Source organism: Lonchura striata, chromosome 3 (assembly GCF_046129695.1).
Source record: "Lonchura striata isolate bLonStr1 chromosome 3, bLonStr1.mat, whole genome shotgun sequence".
Taxonomy (NCBI): domain Eukaryota; kingdom Metazoa; phylum Chordata; class Aves; order Passeriformes; family Estrildidae; genus Lonchura; species Lonchura striata.
In genome coordinates this window covers 46,105,477-46,129,082 of record NC_134605.1, presented here as the reverse complement: position 1 = coordinate 46,129,082, position 23,606 = coordinate 46,105,477, and the positions used below count along the sequence as shown (strand labels likewise).

General features: G+C 35.1%; 1 protein-coding gene across 6 annotated transcripts in view; it reads right to left on the bottom strand.

Annotated features, from left to right (window-relative positions):
* Positions 1-23,606, bottom strand: part of RYR2 (ryanodine receptor 2) — a 381,271-nt gene that overhangs the window by 204,338 nt on the left and 153,327 nt on the right. For all 6 annotated transcript variants that reach the window (XM_021527067.3, XM_021527070.3, XM_021527068.3 and 3 more), the window contains 4 exons: positions 23,359-23,471; positions 11,450-11,549; positions 8,562-8,658; positions 271-345 (listed from right to left, as the gene is read on the bottom strand). In XM_021527067.3, the coding sequence (XP_021382742.2) occupies positions 271-345; positions 8,562-8,658; positions 11,450-11,549; positions 23,359-23,471 (385 nt within the window). The remainder of the gene's footprint in view (positions 1-270; positions 346-8,561; positions 8,659-11,449; positions 11,550-23,358; positions 23,472-23,606) is intronic.

The following is a 23,606-nucleotide window of genomic DNA, read 5'->3' as shown; positions in this document are numbered from 1 at the left end:
GAAACCAGTTCTGGTTTTGTCCTTTATGTGCTAAAAATATAAACTGTGAATTCACTGACAGATATAACAACTTTAAAAAATAATCAAAACACACACTCTCTCTATAGGAATTTTTAAATATTCAATGAAAGTCATGTAAGGCGTTTTTTAAAGGATTATTTTCATTTTACTTGTCTGGATGTATATCATTTTGATTTTATAGGATTGCTCTCACTATACAAAAAGTGTCCTGCCAAATGTCATCCTTTTTCCAAGATAGGTTTTACTTACGCAACTCTTAGAGTCTCTAGTCGCCAAAGGGAACGAGCATGAATGGACACGGCACCACCTTCATAATGGACAGTTCTGAAAACCAAGCAATGGCACAGACTAAATGTTCAGCAGAATTCATCATCATATGTGTTTGTTCATTTAACCACATTGCTCATTTTAAGATTAAGTCAAAACAATTATTGCATTTGTCAGATTCAAAGGTTATTGGATTCAAAACCCAGTCTTGTCAATTAAATCTTCAGACATGGTTATTTAAATTTTGTTTTAATTGTCTTTAGCATCCATAATTGTAACATTCATACTAACAAGGTTTGTACAGCATTTGCTTAGATATTTTTCTTAGTGTTTTAAAGATGAAGAATCCAGGGGAAAAACAGTACCAATAACCTGATAATTACAATATTTCTAGATTCTAACAAAAAACAAGTATCAAATAATGATTAAGATTTGTGAGCACTGCATGTATCTCCCAGGCAAGTAGTGTTTTCTCAGAGCTTATACTATTAAAATAACTGCAACTTATTATACTGAATTTTGAAGATGTACTTATTTAGCACTTTATTTTAATACCATAACACCTAAGATATAACAACAACCACACTGACACAGTCTTCACACATCTCAGATGTTAACAGCTTCCTATTTACAAACTTTTCTATGTAATGACTCTCTAATTCCTGGATATAACCAGAAATCAAAGTATCACTAGAAAAACATCAATTAAGCCTAAAAAAGATAGATTTCTTTTCCCCCCTCCATTATTCTACATACAGATAAGTGATCTATACTGGATGTATAACACGTTTAAGATCCATGGTCACCAAAAGCCCTGAGCAGATAACCCTGTTTTGCTTCAAATTAAACACTAAGGAAAGTTAGCATTCCCATTCTACATTTAGGGAGCCATTCTTTGTATTGTGTCCTGCCTGTACCTATATTTCTGCTCTATGACATGGACACAATTTAAAAGCCTAAGCCTTTCCTTTGGCCAAATACATAAAAGAGTCACTTAAGGAAAGGATTGATGTCACTATCAGATCAAGCATATCAGGGAAGACTACCAAACAATGGCCTAGTTTTATAGGTCCTGGAAGAGCTAATGTTTTGAGTAAATATTGTGAACTTCAGTCATGATAAGGCACCACAAAAATAGCCAGCAACATAATTTAAGGGAATATTAATAACTAAATTGTATGAACTCCCCATTCTTTGCTAAAAGCAATTTTTGACAACTACAGTTTTGGAATCAAGTACATGCTACTTTCTAGGCTTTACCTTTCAAAGTCCTCCTGTGGGTATAATACAGAAGGACTGAATGTTTAACACAGAGGAAAACCCAGCATTGAAAGAAATGGTTAAAACCAAAAGAAATAAAATATGTTGCTCAGTATTGTTAAGCATACATGAAACTATAGATGTGCTAAAATTTATTTTGGAATATATTGTAAATTATTATGGAAATAAACACTCACAGACATTGTGTAAGAACGTAGATGAATCATACAAGAGAAAAAATTAGTCCAAACACAAAATAAATACATCTCAATTACATAATCAAAAACACTGAACATTCATGACCCAGGTATAAATAGAAACGATGGCACGTGTTCCATATAGCAAGAAATTACAGATGGATATAAATATGTACAATATTCACCCCTTGACCTTATATCCACTATTTTCTCCAAGTATTATCTCAGCCATTTGCTGCAATGGTTTGTGATTCTAGGAGCAGCTGGTAAGTATTAGCAAGTCTCTCATTTCCCTCTCACTGGAGGAAGTGAAATTCAAGGCAATCTTATTTTTTATTGAAATTTACCTTTATTATTACAGTAAAATGTAATTGTTAAACAACCGTGAATTCAGCTATTTCTCTGTTCAGATATTCTCTTTGTGCATCAGGTATTTGTTCAAATTCTTCTTCTGCAGCTAACAGACCAAGACTGGATTTATGTGGTAACATTTTGAGAATAACAGATCAGATTTCACCCTGGTTGGTGGATTTGGATTGGGAGTGGGAGGGTGTGTGTCATTTGTTTGGGCAGCTTGGGTGGGGATTGTTGGTTTTTTTCAAAGTTGAAACATTCTGATTACATCCTGGCTTATTTCAATACGAACTTCACTCACAAAAATGTATTTTGAATCCTAGCACTTGCATATGAATTAGTGACATTTTTTTCTATTTTTCCAATGCATTTTATCCAAATATTCTGCATGTATACATTCAGGATATTAACTACCATAACAAAATATCTATAAGCAATTCAGAACCTTCGAGATTTTTCAGTTAGTCTTTATTATTAGCATTCATCTAGTTAATTAGTTGGTGTAATTAAGCCATTTTTTGGTCTGACCTATGACTGTAAGTTAAATTTAAGACATCATCCTTTGGCTGACTTTTTGTTGTCCATGTACCTTAACCCGAACCAGAGCTGGGACTGGCACAGCATTTTTGTCCCTGTGTCCGGGTTTGCTTGTGCAGCACCACGGACAGCGCCACGGCCCTGCGGGACCGGGTCCTGCTTTCCCCCGCTCACTCCCAGCGCTCAACTCCAGCTTGCCAAGAGGGGATGCAGGGGCAAAGAGACAGTAAGCATCAAAAAGAAAGCTCCATATCTGAATCTATCATCTTTCATTTCAATAATGAATTAATTACACAGGTTTAAAATAGACTACCACGTGTCAACCCCCCTGGGAAGCCATTATTGAATTTATATTCTTATTAAAGTATTGTTCAGCAGAGAGAGGGCAACCATTTCACTGAAACTCACTGACTACAAATGGGAATTAAATGAGGTTAAAAGAAATTACATTAAATGACAGTGTTACGATACTGCTGAATAAATCTTGATGGAAAAAACTGCAAGTCCTAAATTCCACACTAAAGAAATAATGGAACAAATCTCAGTTACTTGGAATGAACTAGGGCAATATAAAGAACAATAGTGTACCTGGATCCCACACAAACAAATAAATCCAAATAAGATGTCAAAGTTGAAGTGAAAGAAATTTTTCCTCTCCTCTCAATGACAGACAAGCCCGGTTTTAGTTTGAAATAAAAAGCGCTATGTAGGTATTCAAAATAATTTTTAAAAGTAAAGCCATCATTATTCAAGGCTCAAGGGTTGTTTGGGGTGCAGGGGAAAGGTTATTGACTTATGCTGATTGAAAACTTTGATTTCACATTTGAGTCATAAATCATGCTCCACACATGCTGGATCCCAAATTTTCTGAGGTACAACAGACCTCATTAGAGTGTAATGCTGTAAGAAAAGGTGTCAGAGAATGGCATGGAAAATAAAAAAGGGATTAGCTAAGTCATACTGATTTTGACCATCACTTTAAAAGCCTGTCCATCCCTGAGACTAACACTAAGTGTTCAGTGTAATTTACAAAAGCCTTAACATAATAAGTTTCACACAAAGAAAGCCTCAAAGGCAGGAATGGTAAAACTGCTTCTGAAATTAGGCTACATATAGCCATTCCCTCATGAAGGCCTATTCTGAATGGATAGTTTGAGAAACTGAAGTCTGCTCCAGCCCAAATGATACTTTGAAAAGCCAGGAGCGCTTTTCTCTCTGTCACAGGTAATTGCTTTCCATAATGAAATATTTCTGAAGTGTCTAAATTGCACTGCAGTCATCACTTTGAAACACATACTGCAAATCAAAATGTAAATTAATTGCAGTGGGAACACTCATAGTTCCTTTGTAGACTGGGAACTATGACTATCAGAATCCTATTTCCATGAAGTATCTAAGTTCTAAAAGAATATCTTGATTATATCACAAACTTTTTGTTGTGATATAATCACAACAAAGATTGTGATATAATCAAGAGCAAGCCCCACAACCCAATTGAAAAATAAAAACCCACCACATAATTTTGATTACATACTTCTATCTGCCATTAGCTTTTTTGGGAACTTCTATAAAATTTTTAAAAATCACAGAAAACCAACCAACCAATCATCAAAAGAAACAAGGAAAAAAAAAAACAAAACAAAACAAAAAAAACCCCCATCCGAACTACAACACATATCTTCCCAACATGAGAAAGCAATCCAAAACCCAACAGTAATGCCTGTATTAATAACCAGCTTACATTTCTACAGGAAACTAAAAATAACAAACATAATACAACAGTGTCAACAATGTAAAACAATTCCACTTAATTGAACTACAAAAATAAAGGAGGGGGAGGGAACTGCTGACTGATTCAATTGGGATAAACTTATTATGAAAATTTTTAATTTTTTTTTTCAGAGAGTGGACCAATGGAAAGCAACTTCACACAAGCACTTTAATATATACATGCTCTAAATACCAACTCTTATCATAATTAAAATAAATTTATCCATTCCTTTGATATTATAAATTCAAAATTGACTCAATATCATAATTACCAAATAACAGATTTTAAAAAAGACAAAAAAAAGTCTCAATTTCAAAAGGCAAAGACATCAAAGGAAAGTAAAGACCATTTCAAGGTATCTGTTATACAAAAAGTGATTTAAATAATCTGCTGGATAACCTCCAACCAAAAAAAATAGTATTAAAAATTATTAACAAATTTCTCCTCTATGAAAATGGAGGGAAAATGTGGAAAAAGAAGACTATGCAATCTTTTATTTAAATTAAAAAAACATATGTAAATCAAGGAAACTGTGGTGGGTTTGCCTCATTCCTACTGACAAACTGCTTATATCAGCTCCTATGATGGGATCTACATCATAAACCATACAGACACATGCTGAAGGAAAAAAAGTCAAGATAAATATGAACTCACAGCTACTGTGCTGCTGCAAAAGTTTCCCTGGCTTTGAAGATAGATGGAAATCAAAGTAAGCACTATAAGAACACCAAACTGATGATATTGGGCCTTCTCTTCTCTGTCTATTACTGTATCTATTTTTTAATCTACCTGGACAATGCTTCTGAAATTTAACTTAAGGAGCTACTCTGCAAATTTAGGTCTAGCTTGAGACTGAGCTAGAGATAACTGAGGCACTTTGAATAAAAGAAACACAGTTTAAGGATTCTATGCATAAGGCTTAAACCAGCTGCCTTAAAACAGCAACATGCCTACGTAGAATATGCAGTAAATTATATTTAATTCAGGGAAAATGCAGGTACTTGACCTTTTGCCTGTACCTTTTTTTGCTCTTTGGCTGGGTCAGTGAGTGAAGACTACCAGGGTGTCTTACACCCTGCCTGTGGCATTTTAAAAAAAATACCACTGTATTCCTCTACTCTAATATCAACTAAACCATCATATTACCATAAAATTCTCCATTTATACTGCTTCCAATTAGAATGTTTTTTGATTACAAAGCAAACATAATCCAAAAACTTCATAGAACATCTACTTGAACCTGCTTCCTAAGGACAAGTTAAGTTTCTGGCTCGACAGCAAAGTCCCTCTTCTACAATATGAGTCCACCCTACCTTCAAGGGTACCATAATCTTAGGCCCCCATGTAGGGACACGCAAGCACAACAATTAAGCAAGGAAACACAGCACAGACTCAATAAAAGACTGAGATGCAGAAAATAATTTTATTAGCTTTTTGTATGATTCCTTCTGCCACTGAAGTAGGCTCTTCCAGCATACATTTGGATGATGCTGTCTCAGAGGAAGCTTTTTTAGGTACTGTAATCATGGAGACATCTTCACTGTCACTGCTTCATAGGTCTCCACTGTGCTAAATGAGATTATCAACTCTCATATGTACAAAAGTATAAACATCTTGAAAACATGTGCTTTATTTTGAACTCCTGCTACTCTTTTAAACATTTTTATACTTAAAACTTATGCAATTGTATCAATGTTCTAAGAATAGAGTAAAACTACGGTTATTTTTGGATACTGCCTGGGAGGATATTTCATGTCTAAACTATTTATTTATTCCCTGAAATAGATACCAGGTGACATTATAGAATAAAACTGTTATTTTAGGATTGTCTGATCTTTTATTTATTTGAAAAGGCATAAAGAGGAAGCCTTTGCAGAAAAATTAAAATGAGATAGAGGAATTAGTGAGTCATAACAGGGATGGTACTTCTCAGTGCTCCTTTATGCTGTCATTCTGCAGAGCAGACCTGCTCTCCAGGTGTGTGCTGGAACAAAACAAACCAAAAAAATCACGATAACCTATCACTAGACTACTTCAAGAGGCAATGACAGGATAATATGAAATTATTTTACTTCAAATATATCATAGCTTTGCATGCCTCATGAATAAAAGTTACAGAACTGAAACGAAAGACAAAAAAATTTGTCTTAAAATTTTTGCCTGCCAAAATTACCCATATATTTACACATAATTCTGCCAGATGTTGAATCACAACCATCAAAATGATTTATGCATACATACTGAAAACTTAAAGGAGACACTAATTATTTTGAATAGGCAACAGTCCTAATCAGATATAGAAGTATAGATGTTTTAAGCAATAACCAAACTTACTGATAATTCAAGAGGAGAAAGGCCACAGAGTGATTATAACTAACCCCATATAATTAAAAGTAATCATAGATTATATTCTAGATTTATTAGTAAAAAATACTTTTAAATTTTTCAGGAAAATAGAAAAAAATGCAGAAATGAGACTACGGAACACAAACTTATTTTTATTTTGCTTGTTTATCAAAGAAAGTTCGTGAAAAACAGTACATTTCACAAGATCAAGTCTGATTTTAAGAAGCACATATAAGCAATGTTTCTCAGTATTGCTATGAGGAAAAATAAAGGCAAAGACATATGTCCTATTTGTTGCCTACTTGCTCTGCTTCTTTTAGGGTTTTAGACAGATATGGGAAAGGCATAAAGAAATACAGAACACTGCAGACACCAAAGAAAGAAATAAAATTTTCTCATTTGGTTATAGGCACTGGTCTGCAGATTAAGAAATTAACCATATTCTTCCCATGCTATAGGACAGAAAGATGCATCATGTGAATGCACAAGCAGAGCAAATCAATTTTTTCTTCATTTGCAGCTTCACTCTCCCTTATTGTGTTTTATATATAATGTTAGACTTGTTGAAAAGAGACAAACTTTTAGTGTGTTCTTAAGCACTGAAGTTCATTACTGAAGTGTTTGATCAACCCATAAATCTGAAGCTACACTGCAACTACATTTTTAGAAGGAATTTTGCAGGATTTAGACTGAAGTAAGAGCAAACACTATAGAATCCTATTTATCACCTTAAGTTTTCCTCAGTTTCAGGCTGAGGATAATAATAGCAGTGATCAGGGGGTAATGACTCTCACATGGTAACTAAAATTAAAACCTGGACAGATCACATTTTAAGTATCAGCATTACAAACTATCTTCTGTATTCAAAAACTATTCCCTTGTCTGAAATAAGAAATATCCATGAAGTGTTGGTCACCAGCTGTATAAGAAAACACTGAGGTATTTCTCATAAACATTTAAAAATTCATAGGAGAATTTTTTCTATGAAATCTTCCAGAGTTTTGTCCTTGTCTTTAAAAATGAGAATAAATAAAATTATAAACATATTTCTATTTGCAAACCAAGAAAACTCATTTTGATGAGTGAGTTAATGAATAGCACTTCCTTTGTCATGGAAGTGAAGCTACCCAATATGCTGCATTAAGAAAACTATTCTAAAATACCATTTAGTAGCATTTAGCAACATTTAGCCTGAAGGTAGAAATAAATTATACAACACTGCCCTACCGAAAAGAATCTTGGGGCATATGTTATTAGAGCAAACAAAGAGGACTGATGCAATCCCTCCACTGAGACATGCCACTCACTGTGCCAGTCTTCTCACTATTTCAATTTTTTAGTTAACAGAGAGATACACAGACCAGGATGTCATCACTACTTCAATTCCAGGATTCCTTGAGTCAAGAAAATAACCATAAATTAAATTCTAGACTGCCATGACAGGTAGACCTGAGTTTAATCCCAGATTAGTTGCCTTGAAGGACTAGGCAGTATTTTCCATACCCTGTCCTGAGGAATTTTTTGTAATTACAGAAAAAAACAGCAATGAAAAATCCAATATATTTAATTCACAGTGTTTTTAAATCCCAAAACATTACAAAAATTATACAAAAAAACACTATTCCTTTTACATCTGGTAAGTGAAATCAGACTTGAACAATATGGAAAAGAAAATACAAAGTTTATCTCAATAATTTTCATTCTTATGAGTAATAAATATCACCACATCTTTCAAACATCCATCCTATGACTGACACTTAATTCAGCAACATTCATCACTATTATTCTGGTACAAACTGGAAACCTACCTTCTTTGTTCTTCTCCGTGTTCACCTGAAGGGACTGTCAAACATTCATCCATGTGACCATGCAATAACCTCAGAACATCCCCTCCTATCAGGTATCCTTGAATAAAGGGAGAAAATCTAGTTCATTTCTCTAAACACACCAACATGTTAAATTATAATTCAAACTGTAATAAATACTATCAGGTTGATTTCATTTTTTCTACTTGACATTTTATATTACTTTTTAAAAAATCTCAGAAGAAGGGGACTATAATTCATATCCTGGGGAGCCAGTTCAACACTGCCAAGTAAGAAAAGCTTCACGTCAGCAACTAGGGAAGGATGGATCAGGATAAAGACAAGCCACAAGCAGGGGATCCTACATTGTTACCACAACTCAGAAAAATACAGAGCCAACCAAAACAAGGAATCCCAGATTACAACAGAAGTTGGAAACGCTTCCATCTTACTTAGTCACTTTTCATTTTATTTAAGAATTCCAGTTAACACACAAAGACTGATTTAGCTAGTTCTACTCTTGAGGGGGTGCCATAACATAAATCCTTGGCTTTAGTGTTACAGCAACAAGATTTTTAAAAAGTTATACCTGGAATTATATTTTGAAGCAATGTCTACACTAATAAGTAGTGATGTGAAGACAAATTTTTACATGGAAATGGTCTTGAAGACTTTTCAGTAACACTGCTCACCTTTCAAGAATTTATTTTGAAATTACATGAAATCTTCTTCCTGAATATATCAGGTAATATTTCACAATATATTTTTTAAACCTTTGAGATGAATATAAAATTGGAGTTTATGTGGCAAACTTTAGCACTGATATTTTAAACTCACGATTTTGATACAGCAGGGTATGCCCAGGTAACTGCTGTTAAATACATTACTTTTTACATGGACCTTTGTCAATATAATTCTGTAATTTAGGTTTTGTTTTTAAAGTGACCCTCATCTACTTCATCATACAGAAACAGCAGAATTACCCAATTTAACTCTAAAGCTCTGTTTTGACTTAAAAAATAAATTGACTTCTGCCTAAGCCAGTATTACAGAAATGCATTTAAAAACAAATTCTTTTCTTTGAACTACCTCTGATATCCTAGTTCATTTTACAGACTAATTATCCATTATTTTCACTTCAAAATAACTTCATTTAACTAAATAGTTTAATTTATTGATCTATTTTAATTGGAATTTTTGATTAAGAGAGGATATTATAGAGCAGTTATTCCCATACATTAATATTTTAATTATGAATATGACAAAGCATTTTACAGATACTAACAAAAACAGGTTCATTTCCTTCTTCTTCCTTTTCGAGATAATTTTCTCTGGCTTTGCTACTGTTTTACAGAGGACATAAAGATAAGGCCTTACACACTTTAGTTTGAGATTCACTCTCCCTTCACCACAGGACTACCTTGATTACAGGAACAGTTGCCACTTTTTCAATAATAAGGCCTTTGCTGTAATCCTTTCTGACACTAGCCAGCTGAACTTCTCCAGAAAACATGCTCAGCTTAAAGATAATTTCTGTATCTGAGCAAAGTGAAAATAGAAAAGTATAGCAACAAAGAGCAGGCACATAGATAAATGCACAGATACAAAAACTGTATTACATCATTTTCACATTATTTCCTAGGAGTATGAATGCAACAAGATGACACTATGTCATTGTGGATTTCTGCTTCTCAAAGAGACAGGCAGGTCTCAGTAGTGAGGTTCACCAGGCAGAGATGTGGCACAGCACAAATCTGAGTCTCAGCACATAAACCATGCTGGGATTATTAGCAGGAATGACACACCAGCGCTGCCAGCAGTGGGAGGACATGGAGAATGGAATTAACAGGAAGGAGCAAAAGGAAAAGGTCTTCTCATTAACAAAAAGGTTTTCTCCATAAAGTTTAGGATACTGCCAAGCAATTCACTATCATTTTTTAATAATGGTTTGTGCTATAGACCATGTCAGAGAATCTATATGTGCAGCATGATTCTCATATGTAAAAATCAAATGGCTATATAAAGAAGAGATGATGGCAATGGTCTCCCTAATATCTTAATTAGCAAAGTTGCAAGAATATTCCATCTCTGAGCTTTAAAATATGCCAGATAAAAAGAACTGATGTGAAATTTCAGTGTATTGCCTCTTTAAAAAACAGTATCCAAAAATCACATAACATGAAATGACCTGCAGCTTTAATCTTCTTTAGATTCTATTACAACACCCACTCAAAACAGTTGGTCTGCAGGAAAGTAGAAATCATTAGGCTTTACATTGTGACAGACCTTTCAGAAAAACATTGTTCTTCTCTGTGGAACCAGTATGGCATAAATTCAGGGATCCTTGTCCTTTCAATGTTAGAAATTACATTAAAACTCCTTCCTAATTCCAAAATAAAATAAATAGTTCTGGAAAGCTGTTCTCATTCTGTGTTTACCCTCCTCTTGGTTTTCTTTCCAACCATATGTTACCCATAAAACTATTTCCCATCTTCAGTCTAAGGACTTGACATCCTGCTTCCAAGCCTCTTGCCCATTTTTTTCTCAGTCTCAGAAACATGTAACCATGACTGCATACATCAGAATAATTTGAGATAATATTTTAAACCAGGACCAAAAGCCATTTCAAAAAACATATTACAAATGTTATCGTATCTTTAGCAAAATGAGATTTGAATTAGCCGTTTAGTATTCAGCAACAATACACAGAAAACAGTGTTACTTTCAGTATAACCTTCCCTCTGTTTTCAGAACAGTTGTATATTTATTTATTTCCTGTGTTCAGTGCTTACATAGGAGAAAACCACTCCCACACTTCGCATAATAGTTTGACCCTTTAAGTATTTAATTTACTATCAGTCTTCCAATAATTAGAGTTGAGTCAATCTTACCTTGGGCAACTTCACTTCCTGAACTGATTGGTGCTACACTCCAGAGCGTCTGCTGGAAGGCTGCATCAACATGTAAGCTACCATTCCCATAAGAGAGATGCTAGAACCAGGAAAGAGGGAGGCTTTTATTTGAGGTTACTTGAAAATCTCATTACAGTATACAATAATAGTACCAAACATTCTCTTGTTTCTTTCAAACATTAATTGTTATCATTGACTCTATAAGTAAACACAAAGTTCGACCTGGGTACTCCTCAAGGGACATTAGAAGTGAAGCTAGAATAGTAAAGCATATTTGCCTCAAAAAAACATATAGAAACAATACAGAACAGAGGCAGCTTCTTGGCATCTTAGACTCAGTGGACACTCTGAAGAGCTAACTGTTACATGCTGAAGAACACTAGTGTTCTCCCTTCTACATACAATGGGAATTTCCATGAAGTTCAAATAGTGGGATATCACCTTAACCTGCATTTCAAGTGTAACTCACCACTTGAATATTTCTTGCAGGCCACTGGCTTCCTAAAATTCCTATTAGGTCAAATAAATTACATAAACAAACTACTGACTTTGTAAGTCACTTAAGACTTAACGGTTACTTAACTGTGACTTAAGTCACAGTTCACAGAATATATTCTTGAACAAAGTTCTCAAGATCCGAGCAAAACTGAAGCAATCTTTCCTCTGAAGGCTCACCTCCTACCTATGCATTCAATGGATGGTCTTTGGCTGTGTTACTCCCTACCTTCTGCCAACATTGCAGATCTTTGCCATAAGTGCAACAGGTGCTGTCTTTTCTCAGAATTCTGTGTGTGTGAGTTCCTGTTAGTTCATTGACATGGTCTCAAAAATTCTTCTCTCAAATCATCTTGTATTGCATCCACATTTGTCCCTCCCACACTATCAGCCACTTCTACTGCCAATGCCAAACAACATAACCTTATAGGAGATTATGGAACCAACCATTCTGTGAATAAGCAGCTGTTTTGAATCATACTGTTTATATTACCAGGTACTAACTTTTCAAGTGCAGCAATATTCAGATGCTTTTATCAGAATTTTATTTTATACTTTTGGAAAGTAACTCTGTTTATACAGTAGTATTGGTCTCTGTTTCCAAATGTTGGGACCAATATTAACAAAGTCTAGGCAAACTATTTAATGACACAAAAGACAAAAATATCAGTGGAAGTCAGAAGAGGGTAGATTCTTATGACATGTGCAGAGTTCTGTCTTTCTGACTGCACACCTTCCGGCTGTACAGAAGTGCAGGAAATAGCACATCAGCTCATAAACAGCTAGAGACCTACAAAGCAGGAGCTCTCACAAAAGCCATGTTTACTCTGCACCAGTGCCACTCAGCACATCATGGAGAACATTAGCAAAGAAACAAGTTGTTTGCCTTTTATTCTTCACTTACTTCAGTTATATAACTTAGTGAATGGCAGACCATGACGGGAGATTAGGATCTGAGGCACAGCTCCAGTTCTGTTTTCGTTAGGGTTCTTCTAAGATCACCACACAGATCCAGTTAGTGGCAACAAGCAATTCAGCAAAAGCAGGAATATTAATTTTCACAGAAAACAGTTTATTCAGAATAGACTAAAGAGGAGAACTCCTGTCATCTAGATCTGCCATCAACACAGCACTTCCTCTAACTGTGTGTTCTGTACATGTTAATTAACTTATTTTCACACACAGTAGTATCAATTGAATATGCGTTACAATTTTATAGAGAGGACACTGAACAAAAATACATTGATGACATCTCTCTTCAGAGCATTTGTACTTTTTATCCATTTATTGGATACCAGTTGTCTAATCCAGATGTCTCAAGGTGAGTCATCAGTGAATTATAACTTTAAAAAATATAGTTCAAATGATACAACATATCACTTCCAAAGCAGAGTATATTCTGCAATTTCCTTCTTATCCTCACTTCCCTAGATTCCTTGCAGCATCCTTAAATTTAAAATTGACAGAAAGGGTCCTACCATTCACAATTCCACAAACTATGGTTTTCACTCCCTGGAAATGGCAAAAGGAAACTTTTACCATGTAGAGAAAATGCAAAATACATTGTTAAGGGATATCCAAGAATTCAGTTATGTCAAATGTATTGAAAAAATCCCCGAAGATTAGAGATGCCAGTATTTATCCTGGCATTGCCTAAGCTTTTACTGCTATACTCTAACAATCTCAATGTTGTTTTAAAGCAATCTGCTCCCTGTCGATAACTTACTGGAGTTTACCTGCTTGGCTTTGTACATTCAGCACAAGGAAGCCATCAAAATGAAACAAGTTCCGTAACACAATGTCCAGGACATGGACATAACACTCAGATTGGTGCTGAACCGTCTCCATACGTGCTACACAGAATTATGATACAAAGCGTATCAGTGCATCTGGCAGAAGTGGAAGGTTGCCATTGTTGATGAGGACCACATGCATAGCACATCTTCAGGTATGTAATAACATTTGAAAAGCAGAAATATGTTGAGTTCAGGAATCCTGCTGTCCAGTCTAATCTTCATATGGTCTTCCCCACGGCAGGCAAATACATTTATTTTCTGCACTGGTTCAGGTTCAAGCAAAGAGCTAGATTTGTCTCCCCTACTGATGACTGATAATGTCCTAAATCAGCACTTAACCTGCAATGGGTTTTTATCACTTTTCAGATTTAAATCATGGTGGTTTATGAATATGGATTAACACTACAGTTCACAGGCAGTTTATCTCAAGGAAAAACTCCAAGACTCATCTCTCACAGTATTGCAGGTTTTCCAACTGAATTTAATGACATATTGTAGATTCTATACTGCTCTGCAGCAAAGTAACATAATCATAACTCTGTCCCTAGGTCTTCAAAAAGAACACAGTGTATTTAAGCTCACTGAAGAGCTTCGGAATCAGGTGGCAATTTCCACAAGAACACTCTAGCAGTGATTGCTGCAGCATAGCTGCATTTATAAGAACTGAATAACTAGAGCTTTTAAATTTCACAGTCTGCATGAAAGTTTCTCTTCGAAACATGCATATGTGAAAATACAAAAATATAAAGAATGGAAAGCTATTATTTAAGGCTTCCTCTTGGCAAAGGTGTGCCAATATTGACAGTTCATCTAGCAAGATCTATTTTTATCTGCAGTTTGATAACTCTGCCTTCAATCTCAAGCCATTTGAAATAGCAAGAATAGCTAAAAAACTCCAAAACTTTATTTACTGGTAGGTTTTGAAAACTATATATAAAGGAATGCATTTCTCAGAATGCTTAAATACTGCACAACCACAGCATCAACCACACTCCTTCAGATTTCTTAGTACCAGCTGGTGCAGAGATAGATGGAAGCTATTTCCTTTCCCGTACACACTCTGACAGCCCTTGATTCCTGATTTAAAATTACTACACTGATACCAACAGAAAAGCAGTTTCAAACAATTTAGGCACCTATCCTCAATTGACCCAAGAACCTCTGAGATGTTTCAAGTCTTGGACAGACACCATTCCCACAACAGGTGCACAAGAATGTACTATTATTGATAACTAAGTAAAAGCAAAAAAGCAATAAAACTAAACAAACTATATTCCTTTTCTTTTTTTTTTTTCTTTTTTTAACTAGGAAAGGAAAAAAAAAACTTGCATCAAAAACCCAATGAATTAGCAATCTTTAGTAAAAATTTGAAAGTTAAACTAAATATAGTCTCTAGAAACAAAAGCACTTTTTAACTTCCTACTTATGATATGTCATTTCTATTAAAATTTATTACCTCAGTCATTTAAAAATGATGATGTTACAGAGAATTATACTGAAATAGTCAAAACAAATACAAATATTTATTCACAAGAAAGGGAGATATTGGACAGAACTAAAATTAATAAGTGCATCTGTGTGAAATTTTTATAGAATTAGGGGGTTGTGCTTAAGCTTTATACTGGCAATATATTAATATTCATTGAAATGCTTTGAAAAAGTTTGAATAAAAATGGGTAAACTTACACTGCTGAACAAAAAAATAGTATCTATATTTTGATCCAAAGTAGGCAGAGCCTAAAAAATTTCCAAAGGGTTTAAAGTACTAAAAAAAAATCTTGGTTTCCTTACTTTTCTCCACAGTGCTTAAACAGCTGGCCCGCAAATCCAAAAGCAAAGGGATTTTTGTCATTGACAAAGACAGAAAATTACAGCAATGTCCTAAATTATTCCAACTGTTTCACTCATCATAAATTTACCATCAGTAAAGACAGAGTAGAAGCTAAAAGCCACAGATACTTGGAAATTTACTGTTACAATGAAAACCATCTACTCTGCTACCTCATTGATGAACACAGGTAATTGCTGATGCATGGCAGGAAAAGCATAAGGGATCCAGGGAAGGTAGAACAGGGTAGTTTGCATTCCCCCTCTTCATAAGAGCTCTCCTTCTGCACTGTATCATGAAAAGCCTGAAGCACATCAGCTACTGTGCATCCAAACAACAATCATTTTGCATGATTAGTCATAAGAGCTTTCATTAACAAAGTATTAATTTTACAGAAGCAAGCATTAAAAGTTAGAAAATGTCAAACTAAGTACCCTATGGAAAAAGAATGGCTTCTAGTGAACACATGCCACTACAGTCTTCAATAGCATGATATTATTTTTTTGCACATGTGCTGCCTCATTGTATATACAGGATAATAGACCTCACTTTGTCAACAGCTGCTCAGAGTTTTATTTTCCCCTCAATCTTCAATTGCGGCTTTGTGCTTTATTCAATACAGTCAATTCTTCAAAGCTTTGAAAAGAGAATTATTAAGTCCCTCGTAGGCTTTTCTCTTACACCAATTACAGTATTTTACAAAACACAACAAATATTAATGATTTAATTTTGTCAAAACCCCAAAGAAGTAGTATTATAGCCCATTTTCCATTGGGGAAGGGAGGTAGAGGGATTAAACTAAGACATTTTCATCAATCTAGGATGCCTGGGTTGAGGTGACTGCATTATATATTGTTTATTGGTCAAGCCACATCTTACATTCACCTCAGCTGCAGATATCAAGACAGAGCAACTCTGAGGTTTCAACCTCAAATAAAAGGAGGAGATGCAAGAGACACAACTGGGAATATTCCAGTGAGGGATGAGTAGTGACCACTTGAAAGCAAGCCTAGCATACAAGATCATCTACTCAGCAAATTCCACAGCAGAGTCTGGTACAGAATCTAATTCTTCAGGAAAATAATTGTACCAATACTCCAAATGCAATTCCCAGCTTGAAATTTCATCTTCCAAGTTGCTTCATACCACAGCTTCTCTGCTACACAACCCTGACACATCCATTGAACTTTTATCATCACTAAAATAGCATTCTATAAAAAGCTAGTGTGACTATATACTTAGGAGATTTCCTAAAAATATACTTGTACCAAAACTTCTGCATTTTTGAATGCCTGTGACTTTTTAAAATTAAAGAAAATTATTTTTATCCTATCATTTATATGTAATTTTCCTAAATTAGGGAAAAAAAAGGGTCAAAAACAAATTCCACCATTACAGTTCTCTACCTTTGGTTCACATGGGTAGCTTGAAAACCCTTTTTTAGACATTTCCTTCTTATACTACTATGAAAATCATTACAGGAATTGTCAGCATACCCCATGTAACTGCTGTGCCTTAATACAATGGGTTTCCTGGATAACTATCATCTAGCCTAATTGCTCCAGGCCTCTACCACTCGCTTTTCCTTTCCAAATCTTTATCCCAGTCTCACTGGAAATTCTTCCCTGTGAGGGTGGCGAAGCACAGGCACAGGGTTTCCAGAAAGATTGGGACTACCCATCCCTGGAAATGTTCAAGGCCAGGTTGAATGGGGCCCAGAGCAACCTGCTCTAGTGAAAGGTGAACCTGCCCACAGGAGGGAGGTTTCAACCAGATGATCTTCCAGGCTCTTTGCAACCCAAACATAATATCTATGATTCTATGTCTCCCATTCAGCCCAATCAGCTTCTTGACCTAATTACAGCCCACATTATCCCCAGAATTAGGACCTCCTCCTACTTCAAAAGGTTCTCCTTAGACCTACAAAGCTTAAGCAGGATCTTTTAGCTTTCTTTCTTGCTCAAACTCTTCCTCACCCCATCAGCCAGCATTAGATTTCTTTCCAGAATCTCACAACTCCTAACTCTCAATACCTTTTTCCTTTCTTGGCCTCTCTCTGGATCTTTATCCAGCAGTTTTGTTCTCCCCAGAAATGAGCTCATTTCTCCACAGATTTCTCATCATCCCTAATTTCCATTCTTATTTCTGGTTCTTCTCTCAATTCTTCTCTTTCCATTCTCACACCTGGTTCTTCTCTCAATTCTTCTCTTTCCATTCTTATTCCTGGTTCTTCTCTCAATTCTCCCTGCCAAAACCACACAGTTTTTCTGTCCTAAATTTTGAACACAACTTTAACAAGCAAGTGTCTACTCTTCCCTTGTCACCAGCTTCTTGTCCCAGACAATTTGGTTAATCCTTATCTACCTGCCTGCCTTCAGCTGACAATCTTTTCAACCACTCATCAAGTCCCACTCAGTTTCCCTCCTTTCCAATTCAGTCCCACTCCTGTCACTGATACATCACCTGCCTTTTGTTCTCTCTACTTTGTCACAGCTTCTTCCTCCACATATCTTAAATGACAGGAGATCACCAGCAGCACACACAACACTGTTCTCAGCTGTCAATACAGTGCCTGGCTTCATCCCTGCCCTGAGCAATCCATTTCAAGGAATATCTGCTCCCACTAGGGTTAGCATGTATTTAATTATTCGCTGTAGAGGGAGTTTAAACAGTTCATTAAGACACAGGAGGTGCTAGCTTATGTAAAATAGACAAAGTCATCAGACTTCTACCTACTCAAAGAAAATTTAAACACTCTTCCCTGGTCATGCTAAAGCTCCATTTTTTCAGGAGAACATTTCTTTACTAAGTTGAACCAGGGAAAGGCTTGTTGCCTTTTCATTCATTTTCTTGGGTTTTTTTTTGTTGTTTTTTTGTTTCTTTGTTTTGGGGTTTTTTTGTTTATTCATTTTGGGTTTTTTTATAAGATACACAAGAAAATTACATCAAGTTTTTTTTAATTATGTGGCTTTGTTTTCTTCCCTGTTTTTGAGCTCAATAACATCTGATCTCTTCTGCATGAAATTAAAAAATTATCTCAGACTGATTAAAAAGAAGAAAGAAAAAAAAACAGAAATAGATGCTACTAATTCTAGTAAGTGACTTTTTACATCACATGCACTTGATTATAAACACTTGGAAGCAGGACTCCATAAGGCAGAGCAGCTTGACAACCTTAATTATTGGAAAGTACTACCAGCCTCCACAATACATTTCAAATCATTGTATAAAGGCTCCATGGGAACTGCATTATGCTCAGTGTAACAGAGCAGCTCAACATTACCTTGGTTCCACTAATTTCAGATTTGCTTATGCAAATTAAAATTATTCTTTACAAAAACCTTTTTTATAATTTTTCAACAAAGAGAAACAATGGAATTGTGAATTTACACAGAAGAAAGTAAACTCCAATACTGAGTGTTACACTTTTAGAAAAAATGTGAAAGGGAAGAAGAAATCTTTTTTTACAGTTAAAAAAAAAACCTCTCACACTGCTGTCTTTCCTGATACTACTGCACCAAGAAGCAATACAGATACTTGGTTGCTGTTCCAAGCATATGATAATAAGAGAAATAAAACTAGGAGCTGAAACTAAACAACATATTTGATGCAAAAGGATACAGAAGTGGTCCTCTGCAATACTGAGGAACCTTTGCAATAAAGGGAACTCTGGCATCAGTTCCCAATTAGTTTCTTGTTAGGTGTCAGTAGCCAAAAAAAAAAAAAATTCATAACAATCAAATTAAGACTGTTAAGACTGCAGAATGCATTTGGAGGTCAGCATTGCAGTCACTGAGACAGTAACTCAGTAACTACCTTTAAACCACAGGGTATATACAACTGTTGTATTATACTGAAATCTGCGCACTGTAGATTCAAAGCTGGGGGGGTTCATTCTTTCCTGATTTCTCAGCCAGAATAACACCAACCAGATGGATAACAATTTTCAGGGTTTTTTTCATTTATGCATTTTGCATTTCAGCTTCATGTCTAAGGACTTTTTCTTTAATTTTGTTTAAAAGCTATTTAGAAAGCTATTTAGAGATTTCATGAATTTGAAAGAAATGGCAACTAATTGAATTTCTAAGTTCTTGAAAATTGGCAATATTGAAAGCAATCAGAATATGTAGTTAACAAGAGGCATAGGCAAACCTCAGTGCTGAGATAGATACTACTATGTACAAGTTGGGGAAAACATGCTGGAAATATCACATCTGTTCTTTATCAGGCTGTACTGCCTCAAGAAAGGAAACAGTAACTCTGGCTTGAACTTAAATGGTGCCAATATTTACAGCAGAACATCTTTTTGCTCTGTGCTAACAGAGTTCAGCAGAGCCAAGTTCTCCCTCTGAAGTATTTGGCAATGACACAGCTCAGACATTATATAATGCCACATGCACTTATGTAAGTGCTTCTCCTCAGAAATGATACACAGCATAATAAGGATCCAAAATCCCATTGTCTAGGCAGATAATGAGAGTCAGAGCAAGTGAATGACTTGCCCTGGGACATTGTTGTGAGTCAAAAGTCAAAATCCACCTCTCCCAACCTTTAGCTTATAATTTTGACACTGATTTTCCTATCAGTTTAGTACTTGGTGTAAATAGAAAGTTAACTCTTTGGGGAAAAAATAGAGCCAATTATCCCAAAATATTTTATTTTGTGGAAAGAGGAGAAGGGGTACTACAACAAAGTCCTGATATTTTCCTAATACTTAAGAGTGTTGCCAACCAAACAAGGTCTAAACAAAAATCTACTGATTACACTGAGATAATAAAGTGTCAAATTCCATGTTAAATTAATTCAGCTAAAGCCAGACAATTGGAAGACGAACTTGGGAAGCTGACATAGTTCTCTCCTCTTGCATTATACAAATTCAACTAAGAGAAGACTACTTTTTGAAAAAGCCATGCCCTGTGAATGAACTTGCTTCATCTGTTATTTTTACACACACATCTTTGCCCCAGGATGGTTAACCTATTTTTCTTCATTCACAAAGAATTAGGAAATTGCTTGAAGACATGAACCAATACAATATACAATTATACAAAGGAGACATCCCAGTCCTATTCCTAACAGCATATTTACATAGAACATTTGATGGAGAACTTACATTTTCCTAATATTTTAATTGTAGAGTATGCCACATACATAAACCCAACCCTCAGCATCCTGAGGAACATTATTTTCTCTCAAAGAATCCACATGAGGAATTCCACTCCCTTAGAAAAAGCATTCCTCAACTGGATTCAACAGAGCTTATTTGGTCTCACTATCAGAACAGATTCACAAAAATAACTTCATCTCTCCACAGTCTTAACTTTTGTAAAAGATATCAGTTGCTACATTATTTTAAGAATTGTACAAAATAGCAGCTACAACATGACACTGCAGTCAACATGTAAACAATGAATTCTGAGTATTTTCAAACTTATATCCTTTGAAGTTATTTTGAAAACAGTCAAATGGATTAAGTCAAACAATTTAAGACAAAGAGCTTTCATGAAAAATATTGGTAACTCACTGATTATTCTATATCAACTGTTTCAATTTTCATTAAAGCTTCATTGCTTTACTGACAGTGCTAAAACAATTACTGAATAGGTAGCAAAACCACAAATATTTTTATGATTGTGGAGCTACATAGCTTACCAGCTCTTAATCTAGTCTTGAAAAACATCTGATCATAAAAATGTGTGAGTGCATGTTAGAGCTAAAATAATTTGCTGGATCCTTGCTCCATCTTACTACCAAATCAGAGCTGTATAACTGAAATAGGCTTAATAACTATTCATTACAATTGAGCTCTAAAATACTTTAAGACTGTAATAGAGTGTTATTTCTCTCTGCGCTGAAAATATTATTTATTTTTAGTATATTGATATTTTGCATGGAACAGACAGTACATGCATTAATACCACATCTTAAGGAAAATCAGTCTCTGTAGACAGAATTGTGCCTCATGCTGTATAAAAGTACATGTGACAGCCTTAAGAATCAACAGCTGAGGCACAAACCCTAAATAATAGGCTGAGCTGATTATTACTAATTAGAGGCAAGGAAGTGCCTACATAGAGACACAATCTGTACCAAAATTCAACTTCTTTATCTGCTGTTAAAGAAAGCAAGCGCTTTAACCGCAACTCAAAGAAATCAAATGTCTTTGATTAAAACCTTTCCATTAATTGGATTTCTAAAAAATTCAATCCATAAGAAGTTGTTTTTTCACTATGTGTATTTACAATTCTTATAAAAGTAATTATTTAAAATAGTTTTAAAATACAAAGATGACCAGAAAGTTTTCAGAATATCTAATTACAAAAAACTAATTAAATGAGCTATTGAGCTTCTAATTAGAAGTTAGAATTATATTCTAACAATTGTATTCTCATTTTCCTATGTGTTTCCAACAAAAGGGAAAATATTTTCAATTTTATAATTGACATCTTATCTATACACTTTTTTCTTAAATACTTGAAAAAAATATTAAAAACTGATTTTAAAAAAAGTGAATAATAGAGAATAAACTTCAATGTTATATGCACATCTCACAGACTCATAGAATATCCAGAGTTGGAAGGGACCCACAAGGATCATCAAGTTCCCCTGCCCTGCACAGCACCATCCCCAAGAGTCACACCTGGTGCCCAAAAGTGATGTCCAAAATCTGTCAGGCTTGGTGTTGTGACTACTTCTCTGGGGAGCCTGTTGCAGTGCCCAACCACCCTCTGGATAAAGAACTTTTTTCTAATAAAGCTTCCCTGACTCAGCTTCAGGCCATTCCTTTGGGTCCTGTCACTGTCACCACAGAGAAGAGATCAGTGCTTGTCCCCTGCTTCCCCTCATGAGGAAGCTGTAGCTGCAGTGAGGTCTCCCCTCAGTCTTCTCCAGGCTGAGCAGACCAAGTGACCTCAGCTGCTTCTCAAATGCCTTCCTCTCAAGGCCCTTCAACATCTTCAATGCCCTCCTAGGTCAGAGACAGATTTTTGACAAACTCAAAACACTTCCTCATTAAAGAATCTTTTTTTAAGTTGTTGGGCCAAATCACTGGGGCTGATTTTTCAGAAGCTTCCAGCAAAATTATTTTATTATTATTTTCACCTTCTTTTTGCCATAAAGTGTTTGCAACACCAAGAATAAATAAAAAATACATCTTAAAGTGTTGACGTGCTTCATTAGAGAAAAAATGGGAGATCCTTTTGTGAAGAAGAAAACTGTGCAAACCAGTGATAAGAAGCAGCCAGCACAATAACTTGTAAAATATTTCAATTATGTTTAATCATTGAGTATTTCAATTATATTTCATTTCACATGTCAGTAGCTCTATATATTACACTGTACATCATCTCAATAAAATATGGACCTGCTAAGCCCACAAATCCAATGTACCTACATTAAATGTCCCAAAATTTTGTACAAAATTTTAATATATATGATAGTGTTGTTGACCTATTAACACCCACATGGATTCTAAACATCTCAGTCATGAAATGTGGGTATTATTTTTTCTGTAATCACTTCATTTCATCTAAACAAATTTTTAAACTCCTATTCCACTACTGAAATGAACAACAATTAGATTAACCATATATCACACTTTCCAGACCTTCAGTATGTTGTTCTGCAAAATGTTATTTAAGAAAACATTTTAAGAACCTTAAGTTATACTTTTAGGAAGTGGAAATATAAGCCAAATTTTACTGTAAAACTTTCATTACCTTTTCTTTTCTGTAGAAGAACCACTGTACAGATAATTTTATACAACTTACCAAATATCGTTCTGAAGAGACACTGACTAAAATCAGATCATCTCCAACGCGCACCTTTTCTCCTTCTGATCGTTGTTTAGAAGCAGGATGTATGGTCCACCAGCAAGCCTCACCTAATGTTAGTATTGAGTAACAGCAAAGAATGAAACAAGAAAGGAAAGGCCCAATGTCACTGATGTTACTGTCACATGTGTTTCAGTCTTAAAAGTTCTGATCTAGTTTTCACTGGGCTAAACCAAGTGTCCATG